The 23,639-nt window shown below is 37.9% G+C and overlaps 1 protein-coding gene across 2 annotated transcripts; it reads right to left on the bottom strand.

Annotated features, from left to right (window-relative positions):
- Positions 1-1,524: 1,524 nt before the first annotated feature.
- Positions 1,525-19,851, bottom strand: LOC127618282 (fibulin-5-like). Of its 2 annotated transcripts, XM_052090660.1 has the most exons (13): positions 19,725-19,851; positions 19,497-19,613; positions 19,185-19,395; positions 18,940-18,994; positions 16,930-16,978; positions 16,543-16,845; positions 6,528-6,650; positions 6,232-6,348; positions 5,461-5,577; positions 5,080-5,202; positions 4,518-4,644; positions 3,793-3,988; positions 1,525-2,399 (listed from the first exon to the last, which is right to left on the bottom strand). In XM_052090660.1, exons 3-13 carry the CDS (start codon positions 19,226-19,228, stop codon positions 2,238-2,240), a joined length of 1,416 nt encoding a protein of 471 aa, XP_051946620.1. In that variant the 5' UTR covers positions 19,229-19,395; positions 19,497-19,613; positions 19,725-19,851; the 3' UTR covers positions 1,525-2,237. The 2 variants fall into 2 exon arrangements, with proteins under 2 accessions (XP_051946620.1, XP_051946619.1); XM_052090659.1 differs by lacking the exon at positions 19,725-19,851 and having other exon boundaries at positions 19,478-19,623.
- Positions 19,852-23,639: the final 3,788 nt, after the last annotated feature.

Below are 23,639 nucleotides of genomic sequence, written 5' to 3'. Positions count from 1 at the left end.
TGCCAAGGCAGAGCTGAAGTTCCGAATGTCGTCTGATGGCCTCAGAGAATTGACCAGATTAAAATACAGATATAATACTATTTTGTCGTGGAAGGTGCAGTTTTGGCTACTCAGGGCAAGACAGTCATACTTTGAGTCGGGGGACAAAGCAGGGAAGCTTTTGGTTAGATATATAAAGCAAAGAGTCTTTTTCTATCATTCCCTCAGTGAAATCTGCTGGTGGTGAAATATTTAGCTCAGGCATTGATAATAATAATGCTTTTAAAGAATTCTGTCTTGATCTTTATAGTTCCACATCTTTGTATCCGATGAAGATATTAGAAACTTTGTGAAACCATTAGGACTCCCTAAGCTGACGACTGAACAAAACAATTCTCTTGATTCTGAGGTAACCTTTGGAGGAGCTCGGCGTGGTAATTAAGTCCTTACCTACAGGCAAGGCTTAACCCCAAATTATGTATTAATTAGTCTCCTTTCTGCTGGTCAGAGTGGATTGTGAGGGGGGTTTCTAATAGTGTTGTGAAAATTTGAAAATCTGGTTCAACATTTTGGCATTCCCAAATCTCAGTTCTTTAGATATCTGCTCTGTACTATTTTGGGAGTAGCATACACCCCCTAAACAGCAGATACTCTGGGAGTGGTGAATACTGCTTTTCGAAAAGATCATTAGTCATCAGTGTATTACTCCCTACCAATGTATCAATGTATTACTCCCTACCTGGGATGGAGCTTCAAATTCTCTCAAAAGATTATGTGAGAAAGATTTAAACATGGTATTGGAGGGATAGTGGTCTAGGATTCTAAAAAAACATTCAATCAAAAAGGGTGCACCTTATGTAATTCAAGATTTTACATAGATTCTATTGGACCCGCATTAGATTGTATAGGCTTGGTCTTAAAGACACACCCACCTGCTGGTGATGCCAATCAGAGGATGGAGACACAATCCATGTCTTTTGGTGGTGTGTTAAGAGCAAGGAATTTTGCTTGAAGGTTCAGAGTCTTGTGTGTGATGTATTGGGCACTCGAGTTTCATTTTGCCCCAGACTCTGTATTTTGGGCGATGGGCTGGTCATTGTCATTGAGAATAGACACATAAAGAGTTGGGTCCTAACCAGCATCATGATCGCCAGACAGATTCTTTTAAGGGGCTGGAGTGCACTCATTTCAGGAGTGGTTCTCGGAGATGGGGAGTGTGGCAACCTTTTATGAATGGTCTTTTAGAAGACTAGGGAAACTGAATATGTTTATGGAATGGCGCAGATAGCTGACATTTAATCATGTGTATATACTCATATGTGACCACATGGATGTTTGTTGGGGTTCAGGGTGGGGTTGTGAGGGGTGGTTGTGGGGTTTAAATGTTGATTCCATGTATATATGTTTTGCTCTTCTTTACATGTAGGAATTAATACAAACAAAACAAGCAATTACAAGCCCTTGTTCACAATTAACTTTCTTATAATTACTTGCATCATTCTGAATGCACTACAAGGAAATACAAACAAGCAAATGTTAATATCAACAAATTTGTTTATTGATTCACCAGGCTCTCTTCAGTGGTCTTATAAAAACAGATACACAACTGAGGAAATTGTGCAGAGATGCAATAACAAGACAAGACACTTTTAGCCAGAAAAAAGATGCAGGACATCCCTAAAAAAAACAAAAACACCATCCATACATAACGGTTGCTAAGGGTTTGCTGCAAGTGAGCTCCTGTCATAGTTATTTAGAACATCTTTAAAACATGTTTTTGTAGCACTTGCAAGCTTCACTCTTTGGAGTCTTCAAAGGTCAACAACAAATCAAAGCGCCACACAAAATCTCACATTCAGAGTGAGAAAATGTGACACAAGTGCCACTAAGAGTTGACAAACAAATCCAGCTTCAAAGAATGAAAGCTCCAATTTCCAGGATTTCCAATTTCATGGTTGCATTTGGGAACAAAAACACAATAGAACATACAAACTCACTCAAGATCAAAGAAACACAACATAAATATTCTTCTTTTTATGGGTACATGTGGATAACAGCCAGGCGGCCTCATCAAAAACCTGCATTATGAAATATCAAAGATGAGCACAACCTCCGCAGCCCTCTAGACAAGCAGATAGGGTGATGACAAAAAACAAAAAAAAAAAGAGAAATGCAGCTGCCTGATGGGTAGTGCAGTAACAGGAGGTCCATGATGGAGGTAAGGGGCCATGAAAGGTGAAAGGTTCATTTGTAAAGCCTCAGAATGGATGTTCGGAGACAAATATTGTGAGGCGGATGATGGAACTGCCTCGAAAGTGGATGACGTTGTTAACTGTAACCATCTCTAGGTCTAGAACAACCGTTTTTGGTCCTTTAATGGGTCGGGCCAAAACCAATGTTGCACTTACATTACTTGTTTGCTATGGGGGGGAGAGAGAATAAAACATTGTTAATAAAAAGGTAAGACTTTACTTCACAGCACACCTATTTAATGTACAATAAATAATGTACTTCATGTTTATTAATGCATATTGTCACTCTTCTTTTTTATTCAAGCCTGTAGTTTGGTTCCTGAGTAACTCTGCTCTTGGTGCCTCTCTCAGCATGCCAACAGTGCCCTCTAGTGGATATATTTACATAGACACACTGTATTTGCAGTGATCATTTTAAAGCAAAGCAAGTTGCAAAGAAACCAAATATGCAAATATACAGCATTTTACAACCAAATTTGACTTGTAATAGTGAGGAGCGAAATATTTTATAGGCAAGGGAACCTCTTGGTGGATAGCGAGACCAGATAGAACCCCCTGCTACATTTACTATAAAACTTAAGGTTGCCTTTTAAGCCAAGTCTCTAACAACATGTTTAGTACCATATTAATCCATTTACATCAGGGACCAAAAACAAAATGTTTTTCATTTCGGTTCATTCAAAGCAAAAACAATATTTTTTTGTTCAGGTTCAGGTCCAAAAGGTTAATAACATTCTTTATAAAATGACAATACTCTGCATTAAGGGGTGGGTGAAATATCAACTTCAGAGTTGCCAGATCTTGCAAGACAACCGTGCAATCTAGTCTGAAAAAAACAAGCCCAAAATAATTTTTATTAAAAATCTGCTTCTCAGTTAACACCCCAAAAGCGGGGATCTAGGTTTCTCAGCGAGTAAAGACGCTGACTACCACCCCTGGATTTGTAGGTTTGAATCCAGGGCGTGCTGAGTGACTCCAGTCAGGTCTCCTAAGCAACCAAATTGGCACGGTTGATAGGTAGGGTAGAGTCACATGGGGTAACCTCCTCGTGGTCGCTATAATGTGGTTCACTCTCAGTGGGGTGTTGCGTGGATGTAACGCGCTCAACAAGCCACGTGATAAGATGTGCGGATTGACAGTCTCAGACGTGGAGGCAACTGAGATTTGTCCTCCACCACCCGGATTGAGGCGAATCACTGCACCACCGAAGACTTGGGAGCGCATAGAAAGGGACATCCATAGCAGTTAGGCAACAAAATGTGTGATGCAGCAGTTTCCTTCAGGATCAAAGCACACGTTTCATTTTTTCAAGCGGTATAATTTCCAAAATTCACTGTGATAAACGCTTTAGCTTAATGAAAAAAAAATTAGCGGAAAGGAATTAACGGAATTTTAACGTTTACTAGCATTTAAAAATAAAGTTTTCTCTCTGTGAAGTGTTTTTAGTCCCTGATTTACATACTTTTTCATGATTGCAAAGGGGGTCATTGACAACTTGTTGAAAACTCCAGATGTAAGCTTTCCCAAAGAAAATCTCATAAACAGACAGAAACTCAGTTACCCGCATATGAAAATTTTGCCCCTCGTTGCCAGACTTGATCTGAAAAATGTAAAATGCTCCAGGATAACGCGTGGTGGCCTGCATCTGAAATACATCGGCAGGAACACTGCGGCCAGAAGACAAATCCATATGTCTGTACAGGATAGTGAAGGGTCTTTCCCGACAGGCAGGGATCTCAGCAGAGCACATGCACTGACTGAGAGAAACAGAGAAAACAGACAATCCTGAATGCTTTTCTTTCTTATGCGGAACACAAAAGATGGGCTCACGGGCTGTCTTTTCAACACAATGGAATCAAGACAATATGTCGAGTGCCATATTCCAAATGTATACGCATACGATTGGGTTTGGTGAGAAACAACCCATAATTTATGTAGTTTATCAGTGAAAATCTTGAATCATGAAATCTTGTTCAGTGCTACAAACAGTGCAAGTTCTCACATGAACACGTGTGCCACCTTGAATGAGCTTCTCTGAAAACACTCATGAATGTGCAATGATGTCAAGATTTTCACAGAAGAATTACTTAAATTCTGTTTTGTTTTTTACCAAAAGATGCCGCTATTGCATTAAAAAGACAGCCCGCGATATTCATTCAAACATTTCTTTTTGGGTTTGGAACGAAATGGCGAGTAAAGCAATTTCTGGGTGAACTATTCCTTAAACAACATGCTGTATCTGGAACAGGATAACAGGATATATTTTGCCAAGGTTCATGAACTCACTTGTCACTGACTTCAATGTAAGGTGGCTCACATGTAAGGGGGTCCAGACATGTGTAACCTCCCTGGAAATTGAAACACACTTGTGCTGTTGTACAGGTGTTGTTACCAGACTCACATTCATTGAGGTCTTTGAAATCAAACACACAATAGGTCAAGTTATTATTTTCATCATCTTTGTAATTAGCACCATCAACACAACAACAATATAAAGAATGATAAATGGAGCTTTGTAGATTTTAAATATGCTTGACGATCATTGTGTAAACCCTCCTGTTATTGGTCACTTTCAGTTGTAGAATAAGTTACTCTGTTGACATATTTTTCACCTAGGTTACATTTTTTGTGATGCTAAAGCACTGTTGCAAATCACTCAATAAAAGAACACCTGCTAAATACATTAAATGTAATGCTGCATCAAAGTTGATAGGTGTCAGTATAAAGTCTTAAGATTATTGTTCTAGTGCACCATTAAAGGAACATTTATAAAATATACACAAATATAAGCCAGCACAATATAATAAAATCCACATAATCAGTAAACTAAGTAAAAATGTACTTATACCTTCACAGCTCCTTCTGTCTTCATACACATAATATCCAGGTGGACACACACAGGAGAAAGATCCTGGCGTGTTCACACATGTATTCTGGCAAAGGAAGTCCGAGAAACTGCACTCGTCCAGATCTGAGTACAAGCAGTAGTGACACAATACAATAAACACTGTCATAAACATAACACAAGTGAAAACACAAACAGAGATGACATGCGCACTGGCAACCTATTCTGAAACCTCAATGATGCCTCTAAACTGGACCTTTCTGTTCTCTGTCCCATGTTTAATGCATGGATTTTTCAAAATGCAAGCGGCACAAGACCTCTTCTATCTTCTCAGGCTCTGTCTATTTCTGCTATCTGCTCTCATCCTTTCCCCTCCCCGTTTACCGTTGCAGGTGGTCCCATCAGAGGTGAGCTCGAACCCCTCGTCGCAGGTACACATGAAAGAGCCGTATGTGTTCAAACAGCCATGAGAGCAGGGGTTTGTTTCACACTCATCCACATCTGGCAGTAGAGGAAGAGAAAAGAGAGACAAAGGGGAAAACAGGAGGAAGAAAGGAAGATGACAGCAAGAGGATAATCAAAGAGCATTAGCCAATAGAACTAGTTTTAGACAGGTTTGTATAACAAAGTCATCCAATAAAAAACATGCCTAAAACAAGCCCAAATTATCACTTATTACAGTAGTGTACCAGCCAACATTCACCATCCCCAGCTAATTGACTGCACCTGTAGCTTATCACAGTGGCCCATTAATAACAGTATAAAAGAATTTGGTTTCATTTGAAAACGTTTGGCTTCACTGAGTCTGGTTTTGTCTTGCTTTGTCATTGTCCAAATTTATCAGGCAGGAACAAGTCCAAAAATACAGGCAATGATCAAAACTGTGTGTTCTTATTCCTGTTCAACTTTGTCCTGTTTGGTGCCATCCTAGGGTAAGATGATGCCCCCCTAGGGAGTTGTTGCACTACGCAGACCGCGTGCAACATTAATTTATATGTAGGTTTATTACTTGTAGTTTATGTACCTTATTTCTGGTAACATATCATTTCAATTTATAATTTGATCCGATACTGATATTGAGCTGAGTTGTGCTAAATTGTGACAATCAGAACAATAGAAGTAGGGACTAATGTATTCGTATGTGTACGTGTGCACCTTGGCATGTCCTGCCATCTGTATTCTGAAGGAATCCAGGGCTACAGGAACAGGAGTACGACCCAGGAATGTTGGCACAAAGCTGCTCGCAGTAGCCATAGCGACACTCATCAACGTCTAAAGAAAGGTGAGTTAGAAAGCAGTAAACCAATTGTCAAATAACAACTGGATAATTGCATAATATAAACGTCAAAATAACAAAAAGAATATTGCATTATTTAATGACAGATAGCAACCACTGGTTAATTCAAGAATGTAACCTCAAACCAGGTATTAGTAATGTATCTGAATCTAACCTTGGCATTGTCCTCCCACCAGCCAGTAGCCCTCAGTACACGAGCAGGTATATCCACCGGCTGTGTTTATACACACCTGAGTTGGGTTACACTGGTGTGACTCTGTCTCACATTCATCAACATCTAAAAGAGAGAAAAGAAAGCCACTGTCAGTTCCCATCATGTGCCGGTCACACCTGAAACCGTTCATCTGTGGCATCTTATTTCCATATAATGAAAGTGAATGGTAAATGAGACTAACATTGCATCTAGCATCATCTCCCTTTGAGTTTGACGGAAGTTATACAGGTTTGGTCAAACATAAGGGCCTTATGTTTTAACAGTAAATGGTTACCGGTAAATTATGACCCTTTAACATCGTATATCAAGGTGTTTCTTGAACTTCGGGCACTTGTAGCACGACAGACTTCACACTCGGACTAGTTTATTTACTTGTCCACTAACAATGTCACCAGAGATTCATTTTTGTAATTTTGTGTAAAAGTCATGAATATTCCCACAAGAGTAATTTCTACCACATCTAAAATTCTGTATTGTGTTTCAAAAAATCCAGTGTTGGAAATTACGATGATGGAAATAAATCGTCAAATATTTGAAAAATATATAAAAATCAATAATGTTTTTTTTTTTTTAAAGTAAATGGTTGGCTTATTTCTAATTATTTATATTATCAGAGTTAAACATGTTTTATATATATATATATATATATATATATATATATATATATATATATATATATATATATATATATATATATATATATTTTATAATTTAATATTGAAAGTCTAGGACAAGGCTAAAACAGTAAATTATATACATAAAGGCATTGAAAGCATGGTAAACAGTTCCCAAGTCAGTTTTAACATGACCATCAAATAATAAAAAGAAAAGATTGAAATATGTATGTTTTGATAAAAAAAATCATCCCCTAGGACATACACCCATCAGCATTATGGCTACCTCATGTGTGCTACAAATCTAAATCCATCCCTGAGCTCATTAGACTTCCTTTACTATCACATCTACACATCTTACACTAACTTAAAGTCTAACTAAACACTTTTCCTAAACTGGAATTCATCTCTCCCTACTCCATTCTTGTTCACTCAGTATCAACACAATTCCTTATGAGGACATCATATCCCTTAAAATACCCAAACAAGCACTGTTGGTTCTCAGACAATGAAGTCACATGTTTTAAAAGAAAGCAAAACGTAATATGAAAGTGATGAGGGTATGATAGTGTGGAGGGTGGTTATGAGAACTATGTGAAACTCACATAATAATGGTTTATTTTAGTCCAAACAGCCAAGAGTCCCACTGTTACTATATGGGTTGCAATGACGCAATGGGTCCTGGCAAACTGAACTGTAATAAAATAAGTTACCTGTTAGCTTTTTAGTTGCCCAGTGACTTGCACTTAGCAGCTGGAGAGGGACCCATTTGTGTGTTACTCCAACCTAGAATTGAATTTACAACCTGTGTGTTAGCAGACCTCAACCATCACGCTGCCTGTACTCTAAATGGAAAGTGAAATAAATGCAATTATAACACAAATAGTTCTGAATGCTTCTTGGTCACAGCATTCCAGCTGTGCTAAAACACACACGATACAGTAATACTGAGTAGTACCTATAGGCTAAGTGTTCATTTTGTAGCATTATTGTGACTTGGAAATATTACATCCCTGCTTAGTGCCAGGTTTGATAACAGAGGTGGGGGCCACATTGGGACAGAAAACCAGCCCAGCTCCTTAATGGTTAGAATTACACCCTGCCAAGAGGCCTTAGAGAAGGAGAGCATCTGGATTACATGTGTCCTATCACAGGCACACGTCTGAACGGAGAAGAAAGTATCTGGGGCTTTATTAGGAATGGCAACATTTTCAGGATCAGATGTAATACCAGAACAGACAAAGAGACTGTGCAATAACTTAACACATGATTTAGATGAGTATGAGGAAAAACATTGTGTTGAAATGGAGAGATAAAATGTGTCCATGTAAATATGGAACAGAGGCATAACCCCTAAGGGTTTTTTCTTTTTAATCAATAGTATTATGGTAACATTTCACAAGGGATCCAGATAACCAAACACTAATGAGGTCATTTAATATGATCTTCACATCAAATATATCCAATACCTCATTAGTCAACACATCATTGTCCTATTACAACAAAAATGTTCAAAAGATCCAAAAAATAAACAAATACAAATCACACAATGTACATAAACAGACAAGAGTGTTACAACAGACTAGGGTTAATCCAGGACCCAATAATCTGGCACAAACACACCCCTCTAGCTTCTACATGCACATTTTCAATCCAGAGATTTAAAGCCTATGATCTGTCACCATGTAATAGTTATTTACATTATATCAAAGAAAACTGCATATTTGTACAACAATGAATTAAACTCCACACTATGCAACACGCCAGCCAAAATAGAGACATTTACAATCCAGCACTGTGGTGGTTGGTGCAGCCCAGTTAAACAACACTTCCACAGAGTTTGTGGATTAGGTGAGTTTGCTGTATTCCCTACAATAACGTGGGGTGTACAGTATACCAGGGTAGTATTAACGGCTCCCCCAATGGGAGTCTTCAAGAGAAATACAACAAAACATTTAAGCCTATTTAGCATGTGAGCATGTGAAATTAAAATAACCAGCTTTGCAGGCACAACACAAACTTTAAGGAATATTTTTAGTTAAATACAAATTAAACTCAAATGACAGCATTTGTGGTATAATGTTGATTACCACAATACATCATTTCATTCCTCCTTTTATAAAATTTTTTAAAAAGCACACGGTTGTGAGGCACTTACAATGGGCAAGAATGGGGCCAATTTTTGGAGGGCTTAAAGGCAGAAATTTGAAGCTTATAATTTTATAAAAAGCTAACCACGTGTGTCTCTCTGGGTCTCGAACTGGCATCTCCAGCTCCACTTTATCTCGCTTTCCCATTGATCAGCTGGTTCAGCACCAGCCATGTTACCTCACGGCCCGGTCACACCCTCCTCCTCGTCACACCACACTAAAATCACGTTAACACGCACAATGTTTACTTCTTTGGCTATACTTTTCAAATGGTGAGTATAACGTTTACGGATTGACCCTATTAACTTCCATTGTAAGTGGCCTCACTGAAACTCAGGTTTATGCCCTTTTAAAAATGACAATAGTTTTATTATTGGGCGAACTATACCCAAAGGGCTGCAAAAGTCTGATAGGATTGTTCATTCTTTAAAGGAATAGTTCACCCAAAAATGAAAATTATTTTATTTACTCAACTACATAAAGGTCAATGACTCAGTAATAATAATAACGTCCCAATAAGCTTGAACACATTCATTATTCTACAGGTTTAGAGCCACTCCCCATTTGCTGACAGACACCGGTTACAGTCCCACAGCCTTGGTAAGCAAGTTTCAACGTGACAAACCAACTTTTTTTTGGAATCCCACGTTCTCTGGGTCTCCCACCCAGACAAAGATCAGCAATCTAACGACCACAGATCAGAATGAAGTTCTTGAATACAAAAGGACAATTCTATATTTTGGATTTTGAAGCAAAGCATCCACATTCTAAATTATAAGTCAGCTTTAGATCTGAAATCTAAATTTAAACAACAGTTCTGGAATGCTCAGCCACCTCCAAATGTCACCTGAAATAAACTTGCTTCTAGAGTTGCATTTCGGAGAACTGCATGAATTCTAGAACTAGCTGTCATGAGTAGCTGTACAGGGGCTGGTGATGGAAAACAGGGCTGAAGGGAGTTATGGGCATATGTGAGGCTCTGACTGGGCCAACTGTTTTGGTCCTTCACGCTTTGGTACTGCTGGCAGGGAGAGGGCACACACTAACACAAATGCAACACCTGTGAGACGAATGATGGAATGATTTAGCACACACTTCCTTGAAAGATTCTGTTTCATAACCATAAAATACAAAAGACAAAGACCCTTAAATGGAAACTCACCCCACAGCCTTAATATGGAAAGCACAGTTGGTCAATGACAGATCTCATTCAACAACCAATGATCTCACATTTGGCACAAGGCACAAGCAACCATGGATGCAGAGATTGCAATGGTTTGAATTTAGGATTTTTCATGGTTCGTCCAAACAAAGTTTAAAATGCTGCTCAAGGGGGGCCATTCAGGCCAAATCACTTACTTGCACATAAAAACACAACAAATAGAGTACACGTGCCTTGAGACTCGTTTTTAGAAGGGGCGCTCCTGTACAAGACATTGAAAAAACAGAAAATTGCCTGCTAAAGGAATATTCTGGGTTTAATACAAGTTAAGCTCAAAAGAGCAGTTGAGCCATAATGTTGATTACCAACATTATGGGAGTGTTTAAAGGCAGAAATGTGAAGGTTACAGCATTATATAAAACACTTATACCAATTACTCTGTTAAAAATTGTTTATTATTTGAACTGTAAAGTTGTTTAAATTGTTTTAAAGGAATCGTTCACCCAAAAAATGGTATTCTCTCATTTACTCATGCCATCCCAGATGTGCATGACTTTCTTCTGCAAAACACAAATAAAGATTTTCAGAAGAATTTCTCAGCTCTTTTGGGCCATACAATGCAAGTGAATGGGTGCCAAATTTTTGAAGCTCCATATATAATCCATATGACTCCAGTGGTTAAATACATATTTTCTGAAACAATATGAAAGGTGTGGGTGAGAAACCCACAATATTAAGATCAATATTAAGTCAATTTCCTGCCCAATAGGGGCGATATGCATGAAGAATGTGAATTTAAAAAAAAACACAAGTATGTAAATGTTAAAGTGCAGGCTGCCTCAGCAGAGAGGAGAATTTATAGAAAAATTTTAAATAAATATTGATCTCACCTATCATATCACTTATGTAGACATTTATTTAACCACTGGAGTCATATGGATTACATTTATGCTGACTTTAGTATCTTTAGGAAAATGTTGCCACCCATTCATTCACTTGCATTGTATGGACCAAAAGAGCTTAGAAATTAATCTAAAAATCTTCATTTATGTGCTGAAGAAAGAAAGTCATTTACATCTGGTATGGCATAAGGGTGAGTAAATGAGAGAGTTTTCATTTTTGGGTGAATTATTCCTTTAACAGTCATTTTAGGTTTTACAGCATTACATCTTCATGGCAACAAACATTGAGAGAATGGGTTAGTAAGTGATTTAGCACACTTGTGTTAACACGCATATTGTTTATGTCATGTGACTATACTTTTGAAACTGTGAGTTTAACATCCCTCCCCACTCACTTTTATTGTAAGTGCCTCACTGAAAACTCAGATTTTTGCTTTTTTTAAAGAAAAGGAGGGACCAGTCTAAATACATTTTTGTGGTAATCAACATTATGCCACAAATGCTGTCAATTGAGTTCAACTTGATTTGAACCCGGAATATTCTTTTAAGCAAATATTTATGCAAAAATGTATTAGGTGTGAACAGACCCTTACAGAACTTCCCAGTCTCTCTACAAGACCATTATCTGTGTCCAAACTCTAACACAAGTCTGAGGCAAATCATACATTTTCTACTATTTCTCAGGTAAGTACAACATCTACATCAGTGGCGATTTCTCCGGGCCAGCAAAGCATTCTCTGCTGACCTAACATGCCAAAATAAAATATATTTTTCATCCTTTAATTCTCAATCACCTTTTTTACCTATGTATTTTTACACTCTTAATTAATCTACAAACAAATAGAGAAAAACGAAAACTTTATGCAGTCAGAATTTATTCATTGATACTTACAAGCAAAGTGTGACAACTGTTTCACAAATCGCATGCCAAAAACAGCACGTGAGTTTGAGCTCCACCCCTTCAGGCCTTCAGAATCCCTCAACAGTGCAACTAAAGTCAGATTGTCAGATTCATCAGCCAATCAGATCAATTTATTTGCTCTTGATGGGTGTGATCTTTAGGATATGTCCCGCTCGAGGCCTTCTAGCTCGCCTTGAGTGATGCAATCATGCTTTAAGTGATGTACATAATTTGAAAGCGAAGAGTGCAAGATCTTGCTGAGTCGGCTGTCATCACTGCTGGTATTGCCATTGAGAAAGTGATCCTTATGGATTTACAAACCTAAGATGTTCTGCATGACCGTGTGATTACTTAATTTATTAAAAGGGAAAGGAGGACTGATTTTCACTTCAAGTAAATTGGTTAGTGCTTTTTGCATTGTTATAGCAACATCAGGAGTTTTCTAAGTTTACATTAGGCTGCTGGAGCATTCAGTGTCGGATCAAGATTTGAAAAGTAATGCTGTGTTTCATTCAACTCGGAAAGTCAGATTTAACTTCCTACAAGGAAAAGTGCAATGGAATGAATCTTGAAGACAACATTTTACAAAACAGTCATGCTGCATTTAAAATTAGGTTTCCTTGAGCATTAAGTGTCATTTCAAGTTCTGGCTTTCATGCATGGACGGGTTTTTAAAATGTCAATTGGTTTTACTAGTTAGCTGCAGCATAGGGTGTCTTCTTCCTTGTGAAACTGTGTTGTCTTAATCATGAATCACACTGAAGGCTTAGACTTTAAACGCACAGCCCGCCACTGATCTACATTTATATGTGCAAGTTTGTATAAACATGTTCATGAGTGTATCTGCGCGCATCTTTACAACAAGATCCTCATGGACTCAAAGGGTAACAAATCTATCATGGTGAGTCTCAAGGAGTAGAAGAGGACTGGAGAATGCATTAACTGCAAAGACAGGCACCAATTCTAGACAAATCTGCAGACCATAATTGAAAAATACAGCATGCAGTCATTTGTGCTCCCATTTATCAAACGGCACGTGAAATGTCACCACATTGAAACATACAATGTCTGTCTAAGATCCAGCAATAAACCATAGTAGATATTAGGCACACCAAGTTCATCTCATCAACTTCAAAAGAAGCAGACCACTTAGAGTCAGTTACAAACTGATGATTTGTTACAGTGAATAAGACCCTCGAAAACTGTCTTGTAGTATTGTAAAGTTGGATCCTAGAAAGAAGGGCTGAATGCCAATTGCTGTGTGCCTTCCTGCTTTAAACTTCCCATCAGTCGATGTAGATTGTTCTGGGGTTCCACAGCATTTAGTGGCTCCACATTAATGACTGATCCAGTCCAAATGATGAGATTCATTCTGCTCAAGTCTTTAAGATGCCATTCAGCCCACCACAGCCATTACTAAATTACAGTTCAGCCTGGAACTGGGTCTTTGCTTCATCTCAGAATCAGAAAATGAACTAAACATGAGATCACAACCTGATCTGACCCAGAGTGAGTACCGTCCTTATTAAATTAGAACCATAAAGAACTACAGTACTTTATACTATAATATACAGCAGTTCTTTACAAATACCAAAATTCATAAATATTTGCTCAGTAAAAATTGTAATAACAATTTCAGTGTGTTCTTCAAATAGTGCTGTCATATGGCTTCAGAAAACTTGGAATATAGTGCATAGTTCATGCATCACCCCTGTTTTTAGCCTACATTCTTTCAGTTGCCAGTCATAAGGTGCTTCCCAAATCGCATCCTTCTGCACTATTCTATGCCATTTTGTAGTGCAAGTTGTGAGAATAGTATGCTCAAAATGAAAATTTAAGGGAAAGAAGTGTACTACGCGTACCTGGATGATGCACTTCTTAAATAAAAAATAAAAAAAACAGAATATGGAATGTTGAAGACTTCATGGCATTGGTCATGGCTTGCACTACTTAGAGGAAGAGCCGAGTTAACTGGCCGGGATTCTGTTCTGACAAAATAATTGGAATGGAGCAGAGGAATTCAGCAAAACATACAGTGATAAACTTTATTGGACTTTAAAATAAATAAAACAAACCAATGCATTTCAGCACGTAGGCCTTCATCAAGGGTAAGATAAAAATACAAGACACACACATTTAAAACAACTTTGACCAATGAAAGCACACTTAAACAACAAATCATATTGGGCTCTGGAATTGAATCCAGCTGATACATCCCTACTAACTTGACAGAACTATGGACGTGCCTTACCTCAATAATTCAGAAACTCAATTAAAGTATCAGAATGGTGTTTCAAATAGACCACACTTTACTAGCACAACACAAACAACAAAAAAAATAATAATAATAAAAAAAAAATAATAAATATATATATATATATATATATATATATATATATATATATATATATATATATATATATATATATATATATATATATATATATATTAAATTAAATGTATTTTAATGGACAGGCTTTCACAACTCTATTTTTATGTTTTTGTCCCTTTTATAAGTAACCAGTGGTACATTTTCTAATGTATCCTTCAAAGTCAAATCACTTTGAAGGACATAGCATTGTTTTTGATTCACATCTCTAATATTAATAGTTTTTGGAGTATAAGTAGTACAAAAAAACAGGTCTGGGTTGGGTCTAGATGATTTTTTAGGAAACAAATACATTTACCGAGTTTATGATTCTGTTGTTTTAACCGCCTTATGTAACAAATCTTCCCTATAATTTCATTCTTTGCATTTGGATAAGTAACTTTTTTTCTTCCTCATTGTCCTCACAGATTCTCTAGTTAATTGATTGATCGGTAGGCTTTTCTTTAAAGAGATGGGATGAAAACTATCTGCTTGTAAAAGTGTATTCATATCTGTAGGTTTAGTATATAATGAAGAGGATAGTCCTAAACCTTTAACATTTATATCTAGAAATTTTAAAAATTTAAGAATTTAAAAAAATCCAAGAGTAATAAATGGGCCTTCCCATAATAAGAAAACATCATCAAAATAATGTTTCCAAAACATGATGTGAAACGAAGGATTTGTTTGTGCATCATATAGTACCATCTCTTGTAGTTTCCCTACAAAAACACATGCAAAACTGGGGGCCAGTTTTAGTGCTCATTGCAGACCTAGAGACCTGAAGGAATGGAGTGTCATTGAAAACGTCTGCAGTATGTCTCATTTGAATGACTTAGATTTTTGGTGGAATAAAGGTACTTCTTGTATAAAATCTATGTTATGAGTCCATAAAAAAATATTTCCAATGAATGTCTCTAAAAAGTCTCTGTAAATGTAAAAATAGTTCAGAATCACTTACAGATGGGGCAGGAACAAAAGAAAGTCCCAATTCCAACACAGAAGGTGTTCAGGTGTTAACTCTACCTGACTCTACCTGGTTGATGACAGATGATGTCTTTGACAATGTTGGGATCTGGTCCATGGACAGTGGGGTTGGTGTTCTTCTCTTGCTTATCCGCGTTCATTTGGATTTTGTATATTGTTGATGTGATGTTTCTGTCTTTTCTTCTTGTTCTATCTTCATTCTGATACTTTAATTAATTGAGTGTCTGACTGATTGAGGTAATGCACCCTAATTAACTTTAAAATTAGAAGGGATGCATAAGCTGGACTCAATTCCAGAGCCCAATGTGATTGGTTGTTTAAGTGTGCTTTCATTGGTCAAAGTTGTTTTAAATGTGTATGTTTTATCATTTTATTTTAACCCTGATGAAGGCTTACGTGCGGCGTTCTGTGTGATCTGTGTTATTTATTTTAAAGTCCAATAAAGTTTATCACTGCAAGTGTTGCTGGATTCCTCTTCTCCATTTCTGCTGTTTCTATCCATGCAACTTGTGAGTGGGTAAAGTAGCACTAGATCTACTTCTAACTTGCGAAACTTCCGCGAAGACCGCAACTTGCAAATATGAGTTGAATGCTTTTCTGTCACTCCACACCATGCTTTGTGAATATGTATGTTATTTGAGAACTAAGTGTTGAACTGAGTTTGGCTGATGCACTAAATCTAGATGCAACACATGAAATGTATGCATTTGAAACATCACTTCCATCAGCTGACGAACAAGAAGTGCTTCAGTGTAGTAACAGAACATAAGTGTGATGAAAAATTCATATACTAAATTGCATACACTGAGTGCTCAGTGTAAAGTGCGTCACTCACTGGATGCTGAAATATACATAAGATAAGCAAACTCACCAACACAAGTGCCATCAGCAGCAAGCGTGTATCCAAGGACACAGGGCGTGGACCGGCTAACTATTGGATAGCTTGGGCCAGCTCCTGCAGGAGGAGGATTAGGAAGAACCTGTTCTTGATATCCCAGCGATCTGTCAGGGTAGGGCTCTTCAGAATAGGACGTTTCAGGGTACAAGCGTTGACCATTCCGGGCATAGGACTGGGAGTAGAGCCCGCGGGGGATGCACAGATATCCACCATTCTGATTTATGCACAGCATAGCTACCCGGCATGGGTCTGGCAGCGTCCGGCACTCATCAATGTCTGAAAATATATGTGACAGGAGGCATTTACAATCTAAGTTCTTGATATACATATTAAAACTATGACAGCTGATAAGCCACTAACCAATACACTGTCTGGTGCGGCGGTCATAAGTAAATCCATCTGTGCATGTCTGTAGAGAAACAGGCATGTCATAGTCACTCCAGTAGATAAACAGAAGTTACTAAACATATGTTACCCTCAAATGTTTAAAAGTGGTTTGATACTCCTCTCATATACAGTATTTAAAGATGCACTTTGTAATTATTTACCTCAGTTTTACTGCTAAAGAAATTAAAAGCAATTTAAAACAAATGTTTAAAATCATGAGCACTCATGGATTAAAGTTAAACATGGCTGACTGTGACTAGTGAATTTCTGCAAAGGCATTGGCAACTGAAAACTATTGCACTTGAATTAAGCTGCACACACACCGCCAGGTGATGGTCTCCACCTTTTTTCTGAAAGCGGAAGTGTTAAATGATTCATAACAAAAACTAATGGAAGTTTTTATTGTCTGGTCTCCAGTGTTTTCACTCATAATGCCATATGTTTTTTTAGCAGATAATGTGATGTTTAGTGGTTTAAATTAGTAAAAAAAGGAGTAAGGACTGGGTAAAGGAAATGAAGCGATAACCCAACTGTTAGTTACATTGATATCATTAATTTGGAGTTGTTATATCAGTTAAAAACAAAAAAAGTTGAGCCTTAACTAATGTTTACTCAATATAACACAACTTTTTACTCCAATGAGACCTGAACCAGAAAACAGTACAGCTGCAATTAGAAAAATCATGGCGCCACCTAGTGATTGGTCAAGAAAATTGTGGAATATCCAGTACAACTGCAATGGACCCTTTTCACATTTCCGGGTTTGTAGAGAGTAAGTTGAATCATAGTTGGGTAAAGCTGAATGGCGGTGAATGGGAGACCACAACAAATGTAATTTTTCTCACCCGTTTGCTACAACAGCAAAATAAAATATCAACGATTGCACTTTCACAGCTTTTCTAAGGAAGATAAAATATAATATAAATAGCTCTGGAGAACAGCAGTAAGAAGAGAGAAATAGGCAAAATTTTCAGTCACTCTCTCAGCAGCTGTGTTAGAAGCTTCATTGCAGATGTGGTAAATCATTTTTCAAAACTTACTCCAGGGTAATATAATACAAAGTGCAATGTTATAGATTTACAACAAATATTTATAAAATTGGAAATATTAAAAAAATGTGCTACATTTATGTTGTTAAATAAGGAGGAAATTCATCATAATATTGACCAGCACAACATAAACAAAAAATTCTGAGTGCACAATTAAAGGAATAGTACACCCAAAAATAAACATTCTGTCATCATTTACTCACCCTCAGGTCATCCCAGATGTGTATGACTGTCTTCTGCTGAACACAAACTGTGATTTTTTTTTTTAATATCTCAGCTCTGTTGGTCCGTTCAATGCAAGTCCAGAACTTTGAAACTCCAAAAAGCACATAAAAACAACTTAAAAGTAATCCATACAATTCCAGTGGTGAAATCCATGTCTTCAGAATCGATACTATAGGTGTGGGTGAGAAAAAGATCAATATTAAGTCCTTTTTACTATAAATATCCACTTTTTTTTTCTTTTTTTTTTTTTTATGATGATGCTTCACATTCTTCATGCATATTGCCACGTACTGGGCAGGAAGGAGAATTTATAGTATAAAAGGACTTAAATATGAATGTGTTTCTCACACCTATCAAATAGCTTGTGAAGACATGGATTTATCCACTTAATATGAATTACTTTTATGCTGCCTTTATGTGCTTTTTGGAGCTTCAAATTTCTGGCCACAATTCACTTGCATTGTAATTTGCAGAAGAAACAAAGTCATGAACATCTGGGATGGCATGAAGGTGAGTAAATGATTAAATGATATTCATTTTTGTGTGAACTATTCCTTTAATCTTGAAAACAGCTAGCATTGTAAAGAAAAGTTATCAAGAAAGAAAATTGTGAGGCCGAAAACAGAATTGCGACACGCTCTAAGTAACGGCGGCAAGTTTAAATGACCCAGTGATGAAAATTATTTATTTTCATTTCAAAGCCACTTACCTGACTCTTCACGGAGTGAATGCAGTATATGACACATACAAATACTGTCAACATTCTACAAAAAAGACAGAAAAAAATCATTAAAATCCATCAGGTTCATTAATTCACATAAACACTACACACTCCTGGAAAAGTGTGCTCTAACATTCATATTTTGTTTTACAAACGTATAACGGAAAGCATATAATCTCGAATAAAATTAACATTCTTCATTTGAAAGCACCAGCTGACTACATTTAACTCACCTTTTGTTGTACGACAAGCTCAAGCCATTTAGTTCAAATAACATATTTATTTGGATTCTTATGGTTCCCTTAGAAAGAACGCCACACCACCGACCCGTAAACTCGCAATATGAAAGTTGTTCCTCGTTGGACCCAGTGCGCAAAACGAAGTGCGCGCGGTCTCACTTGAATGTCGAATGTCACTTGGCTTTGGTCACGCGCTGCGGCCGCCCTGTCGACCGAAAGCAATAATGTGTGAGAAGTAACATTGACCAATAGTAAAGGGAGGGTCTTTTAACAAAACAAGAGAAAACCTGCTGTAATTCTGCGTACTCGGCCCACTCGGATTGTTTAGCAATGCAAATAAACGGGCCCCCGGAGCACTTGGCCAACAGCTGGATCCCATCAAACACAGACAGCCCCCTTTGGAACGAAAGCGCGTGCAGGGAGCTGCAAGAGTCCCAAAGAGGAGAATGAAGACGACTACGAGGAACATTTGCAAAGAATATGTGAAATGACGTAGAATTCATTTGCAAGGCTTATCAACCCGCCTTTACTTACCTCTCCAGTCATCACATGTAGCCATACACTTGTGGGCATCAGATCCTGCCAACTATCTTCACTATGAAATGAATCCTTTAGGTTACTTGGAAAGCAAGAAAGAGTTTATTCAACTCAACGACTGTTGGTGTTTCAATAAACTACAACGTTGTCAATGTCGTGGAAGATCTTTGAAGAATCTCTCTACGACGCTACACAATACAATTCTTAAAGGGACAGTTCACCCAAAAATGAAAATTCTCTCATCATCTACTTAACCTCATGCCATCCCAGATGTGTATAGATTTTTTTTTTCCTGCAATACACAAATGAAGATCTTCAGAATAATATTTCAGCTCTGTAGGTCCATACAATGCAAGTGAATGGTGACCAAAACTTTGAAGCTCCAAAAGCACATAAAGGCAGCACAGAAGCAATCCACAAGACACCAGTGGTTAAACTCATGTCTTCTGAAGCCATATGATACAGTATGTGTGGGTGAGAAACAGATCAATATTTATGAACTTTTTTTTTTTTTTTTACTATAAGTTCTCCTCCCAGCCCAGTAGATGACGATATGCATGAAGAATGCAAGTAGCCAAAAACAAAACAAAAAAGTTTGTGAAAGTGGAGATTTACAGTAAAAAAGGGCTTAAATATTGAACGGTTTCTCACCCACACTTCCAAAATAGCTTCTGAAGATACATATTTAACAACTTGAGTCATATGGATTACTTTTATGCTGCCTTTATGTGCTTTATTTGGAGCTTCAAAGTTCTGGCCACCATTCACCTGCATTGTATGGACCAAAAGAGCTGAGATATTATTCTGAAAAGCTTAGTTTTCTGCAGAAGAAAGGAAGTCATAAACATCTGGGAATGCTGGAGGGTGAGTAAATGCTGAGAGAATTTTAAGAATGTTTTTTGGGTGAACATTCCTTTAAAGTTCTTAAAAATGCAGGTTTGTAAAGAACAGCATTTTAAATTATGGTAACATATACATATACATATACACTGTACTTGTATAGCAATTTTTGACAGTCACAAGCAACTGTCACCCTTACCTGCATTTCATTAGTTGTTCCCCAGTGTAAATATACAGCATAAGCCTTGTACCAATGAACCTTAAGCTGTTGACAAATTTTGCCCACACAGTTGAGCGAGGACTGCTCACATACGAAATTAGTTTATATTGTATCTTTTGTATGTCAAGTAGGTTTGCTTTTGTTTTCGTCTGCTGATTAATTTGGATTAGATTTGGCTTGGCAGCATCTAGCAGGCCAGATGTTATGAATGCATCAGGGGAGACTGTAATGCTTGGAAACTGAGATACATTATCAGGGGGACGGATTGCTAGTGATACTCTCCTTCTCTGCTCTCTCAACATATCTAAAATTCAGCCTATGACAACTGTCTGAACTGGGGCAGTAGGTCTATTTCAGTGTGGCAGAAGAGGAAGACTGTTCTGTAATTAGTCTGGATTTATCAGCAAATACATACCTACTCTAGTTCAATTAAACATAGTATGAATCTGTGGTCTATGTGAAAGAACACCCGCAAGACAATCATTTGACTCTTAAATTCAAATATTTTCAGGTGTAAAGTCTGCCAGATTAACACACCCTCTAGGCAAAAGGCCATCTGGACAGAGATTTTGTGATAAAAAGTAGTTTAGGCTTGATCAGATGGTTCAAATGTACACAATCTAAGTGGAGGAAAACCGCTGTGAGGAATGTGGGAGTCTGAAGCAGGTGTTCTCTGGTGAGGGCTGGGTTATTTTGTCTGGCGTTGTGAGTGGTGTGTGAGAAGAGTTTGCATTAAAATATGACACCTGCTTACATTCACTACCTCCAACACCCTGAGAGTGTTTCCACCACCCAATATAAGAGATCAACTTCAGAGCTCCAAAGATACTTGCTTGACTTTAAATAGTGTCACTACAGAATAGTACATATGATGTAACAATACAAGAGTTCATTGTAATATTTAATATTAAACAAATTATTTATGTTTGTAAATTAATAATCAGCAGTAAAACTTGTTCCAAACCGGCATGACTTTCTTTCCTCTGTGGAACACAAAAGGAGATGCCAGACAGAATGACAGCATCAGCCACCACCACTCACTTTTCATTGTATGAAAATAAAAAGATACATTAAGAGTTAATAGTGACAGAGGCCGTCAGAGGCCTGGCATCTCCTTCTGTGTTCCAGGGATGAAAGTACATCATACAGGTTTGGAACAACATGAGTATATCTAGTATACAGTGCATCTGGAAAGTATTCACAACGCTTCACTTTTTCCACATTTTGTGATGTTAAAGCCTTATTCCAAAATGGATTAAATTCATTATTTTCCTCAAAATTCTACAAACAATACCCCATAATGACAACGTGAAAGAAGTTTGTTTGAAATCTTTGCAAATATATTCAAAATAAAAAAAATGAAGTAATCACATGTACATAAGTATTCACAGCCTTTGCCATGACACTTAAAATTGAGCTCAGGTGCATCCTGTTTCCACTGATCATCCTTGAGATATTTCTACAACTTGACTGGAGTCCACCTGTGGTAAATTCAGTTGACTGGACATGATTTGGGAAGGCACACACCTGACTGTATAAGGTCCCACAGTTAAAAGTGCATGTCAGAGCACAAACCAAGCCATGAAGTCCAAGGAATTGTCTGTAGACCTCTGAGACAGGATTGTATCGAGGCACAGATCTGGGGAAGGGTACAGAAAAATGTCTGCAGCATTGAAGGTCCCAATGAGCACAGCTGCCTCCATCATCCGTAAATGGAAGAAGTTTGGAACCGCCAGGACTCCTCCTAGAGCTGGCCGCCCGGCCAAACTGAGCGATCGGGGGAGAAGAGCCTTAGTCAGGGAGGTAACCAAGAACCCGATGGTCACTCTGACAGAGCTCCAGCGTTTCTCTGTGGAGAGAGGAGAACCTTCCAGAAGAACAACCATCTCTGCAGCATTCCACCAATCAGGCCTGTATGATAGAGTGACCAGACGGAAGCCACTCCTCACTAAAAGGCACATGACAGCCCACCTGGAGTTTGCCAAAAGGCACCTCAGACCATGAGAAACAAAATCTGAACTCTTTGGCCTGAATGGCAAGCGTCATGTCTGGAGGAACCAGGCACCACTCATCACCTGGTCAATACCATCCCTACAGTGAAGCATGGTGGTGGCAGCATCATACTGTGGGGATGTTTTTCAGCGGCAGTAACTGTGTAACTAGTCAGGATCGAGGGAAAGATGAATGCAGCAATGTACAGAGACATCCTTGATGAAATCCTGCTCCAGAACGCTCTGAACCTCAGACTGGGGTGAAGGTTCATCTTCCAACAGGACAACGACCCTAAGCACACAGCCAAGATAATAAAGGAGTTGCTACGGGACAACTCTGTGAATGTCCTTTAGTGGCCCAGCCAGAGCCCAGAATTGAACCGATTGAACATCTCTGGAGAGATCTGAAAATGGCTGTGCACTGACGCTCCCCATCCAATTCGATTGAGCTTGAGAGGTCCTGCAAAGAATAATGGGAGAAACTGCCCAAAAATAGGTGTGCCAAGCTTGTAGCATCATACTCAAAAAGACTTGAAGCTGTAATTGGTGCCAAAGATGCTTCAACAAAGTATTGAGCAAAGGCTGTGAATAATTATGTACATGTGATTTTTTTTATTTTTTTTTTTATACATTTGCAAAGATTTCAAACAAACTTCTTTCACGTTGTCATTATGGGGTATTGTTTGTAGAATTGAGGAAATTAATGAATTTAATTCATTTTGGAAGAAGGCTGTAACATAACAAAATGTGGAAAAAGTGAAGCGCTGTGAATACTTTCCGGAGGCACTGTATATCCAAAACTGCATTTCGATATCAATATAGATTTAAACTGGTCAAATGTTCCAGGAATCTATGCACCAG

This window comes from Xyrauchen texanus, chromosome 24 (assembly GCF_025860055.1).
Source record: "Xyrauchen texanus isolate HMW12.3.18 chromosome 24, RBS_HiC_50CHRs, whole genome shotgun sequence".
Taxonomy (NCBI): domain Eukaryota; kingdom Metazoa; phylum Chordata; class Actinopteri; order Cypriniformes; family Catostomidae; genus Xyrauchen; species Xyrauchen texanus.
The sequence above is the reverse complement of the archived record's forward strand: the minus strand, read 5'-3'. Positions and strand labels throughout refer to the sequence as shown.

Bases quoted from the DNA above. Each gene is read 5' to 3' on its own strand.
- LOC127618282 (XM_052090660.1), bottom strand. From the start codon at position 19,228: ATGTTATTTGAACTAAATGGCTTGAGCTTGTCGTACAACAAAAG. The intron at 3,989-4,517 runs GTGAGTTCATGA...TGTTTCTCTCAG, and splicing joins TACATTGAAGTCAGTGACAA to TCAGTGCATGTGCTCTGCTG. The intron at 2,400-3,792 runs GTAACTGAGTTT...TCCCCCCCATAG, and splicing joins GGCAAAATTTTCATATGCGG to CAAACAAGTAATGTAAGTGC.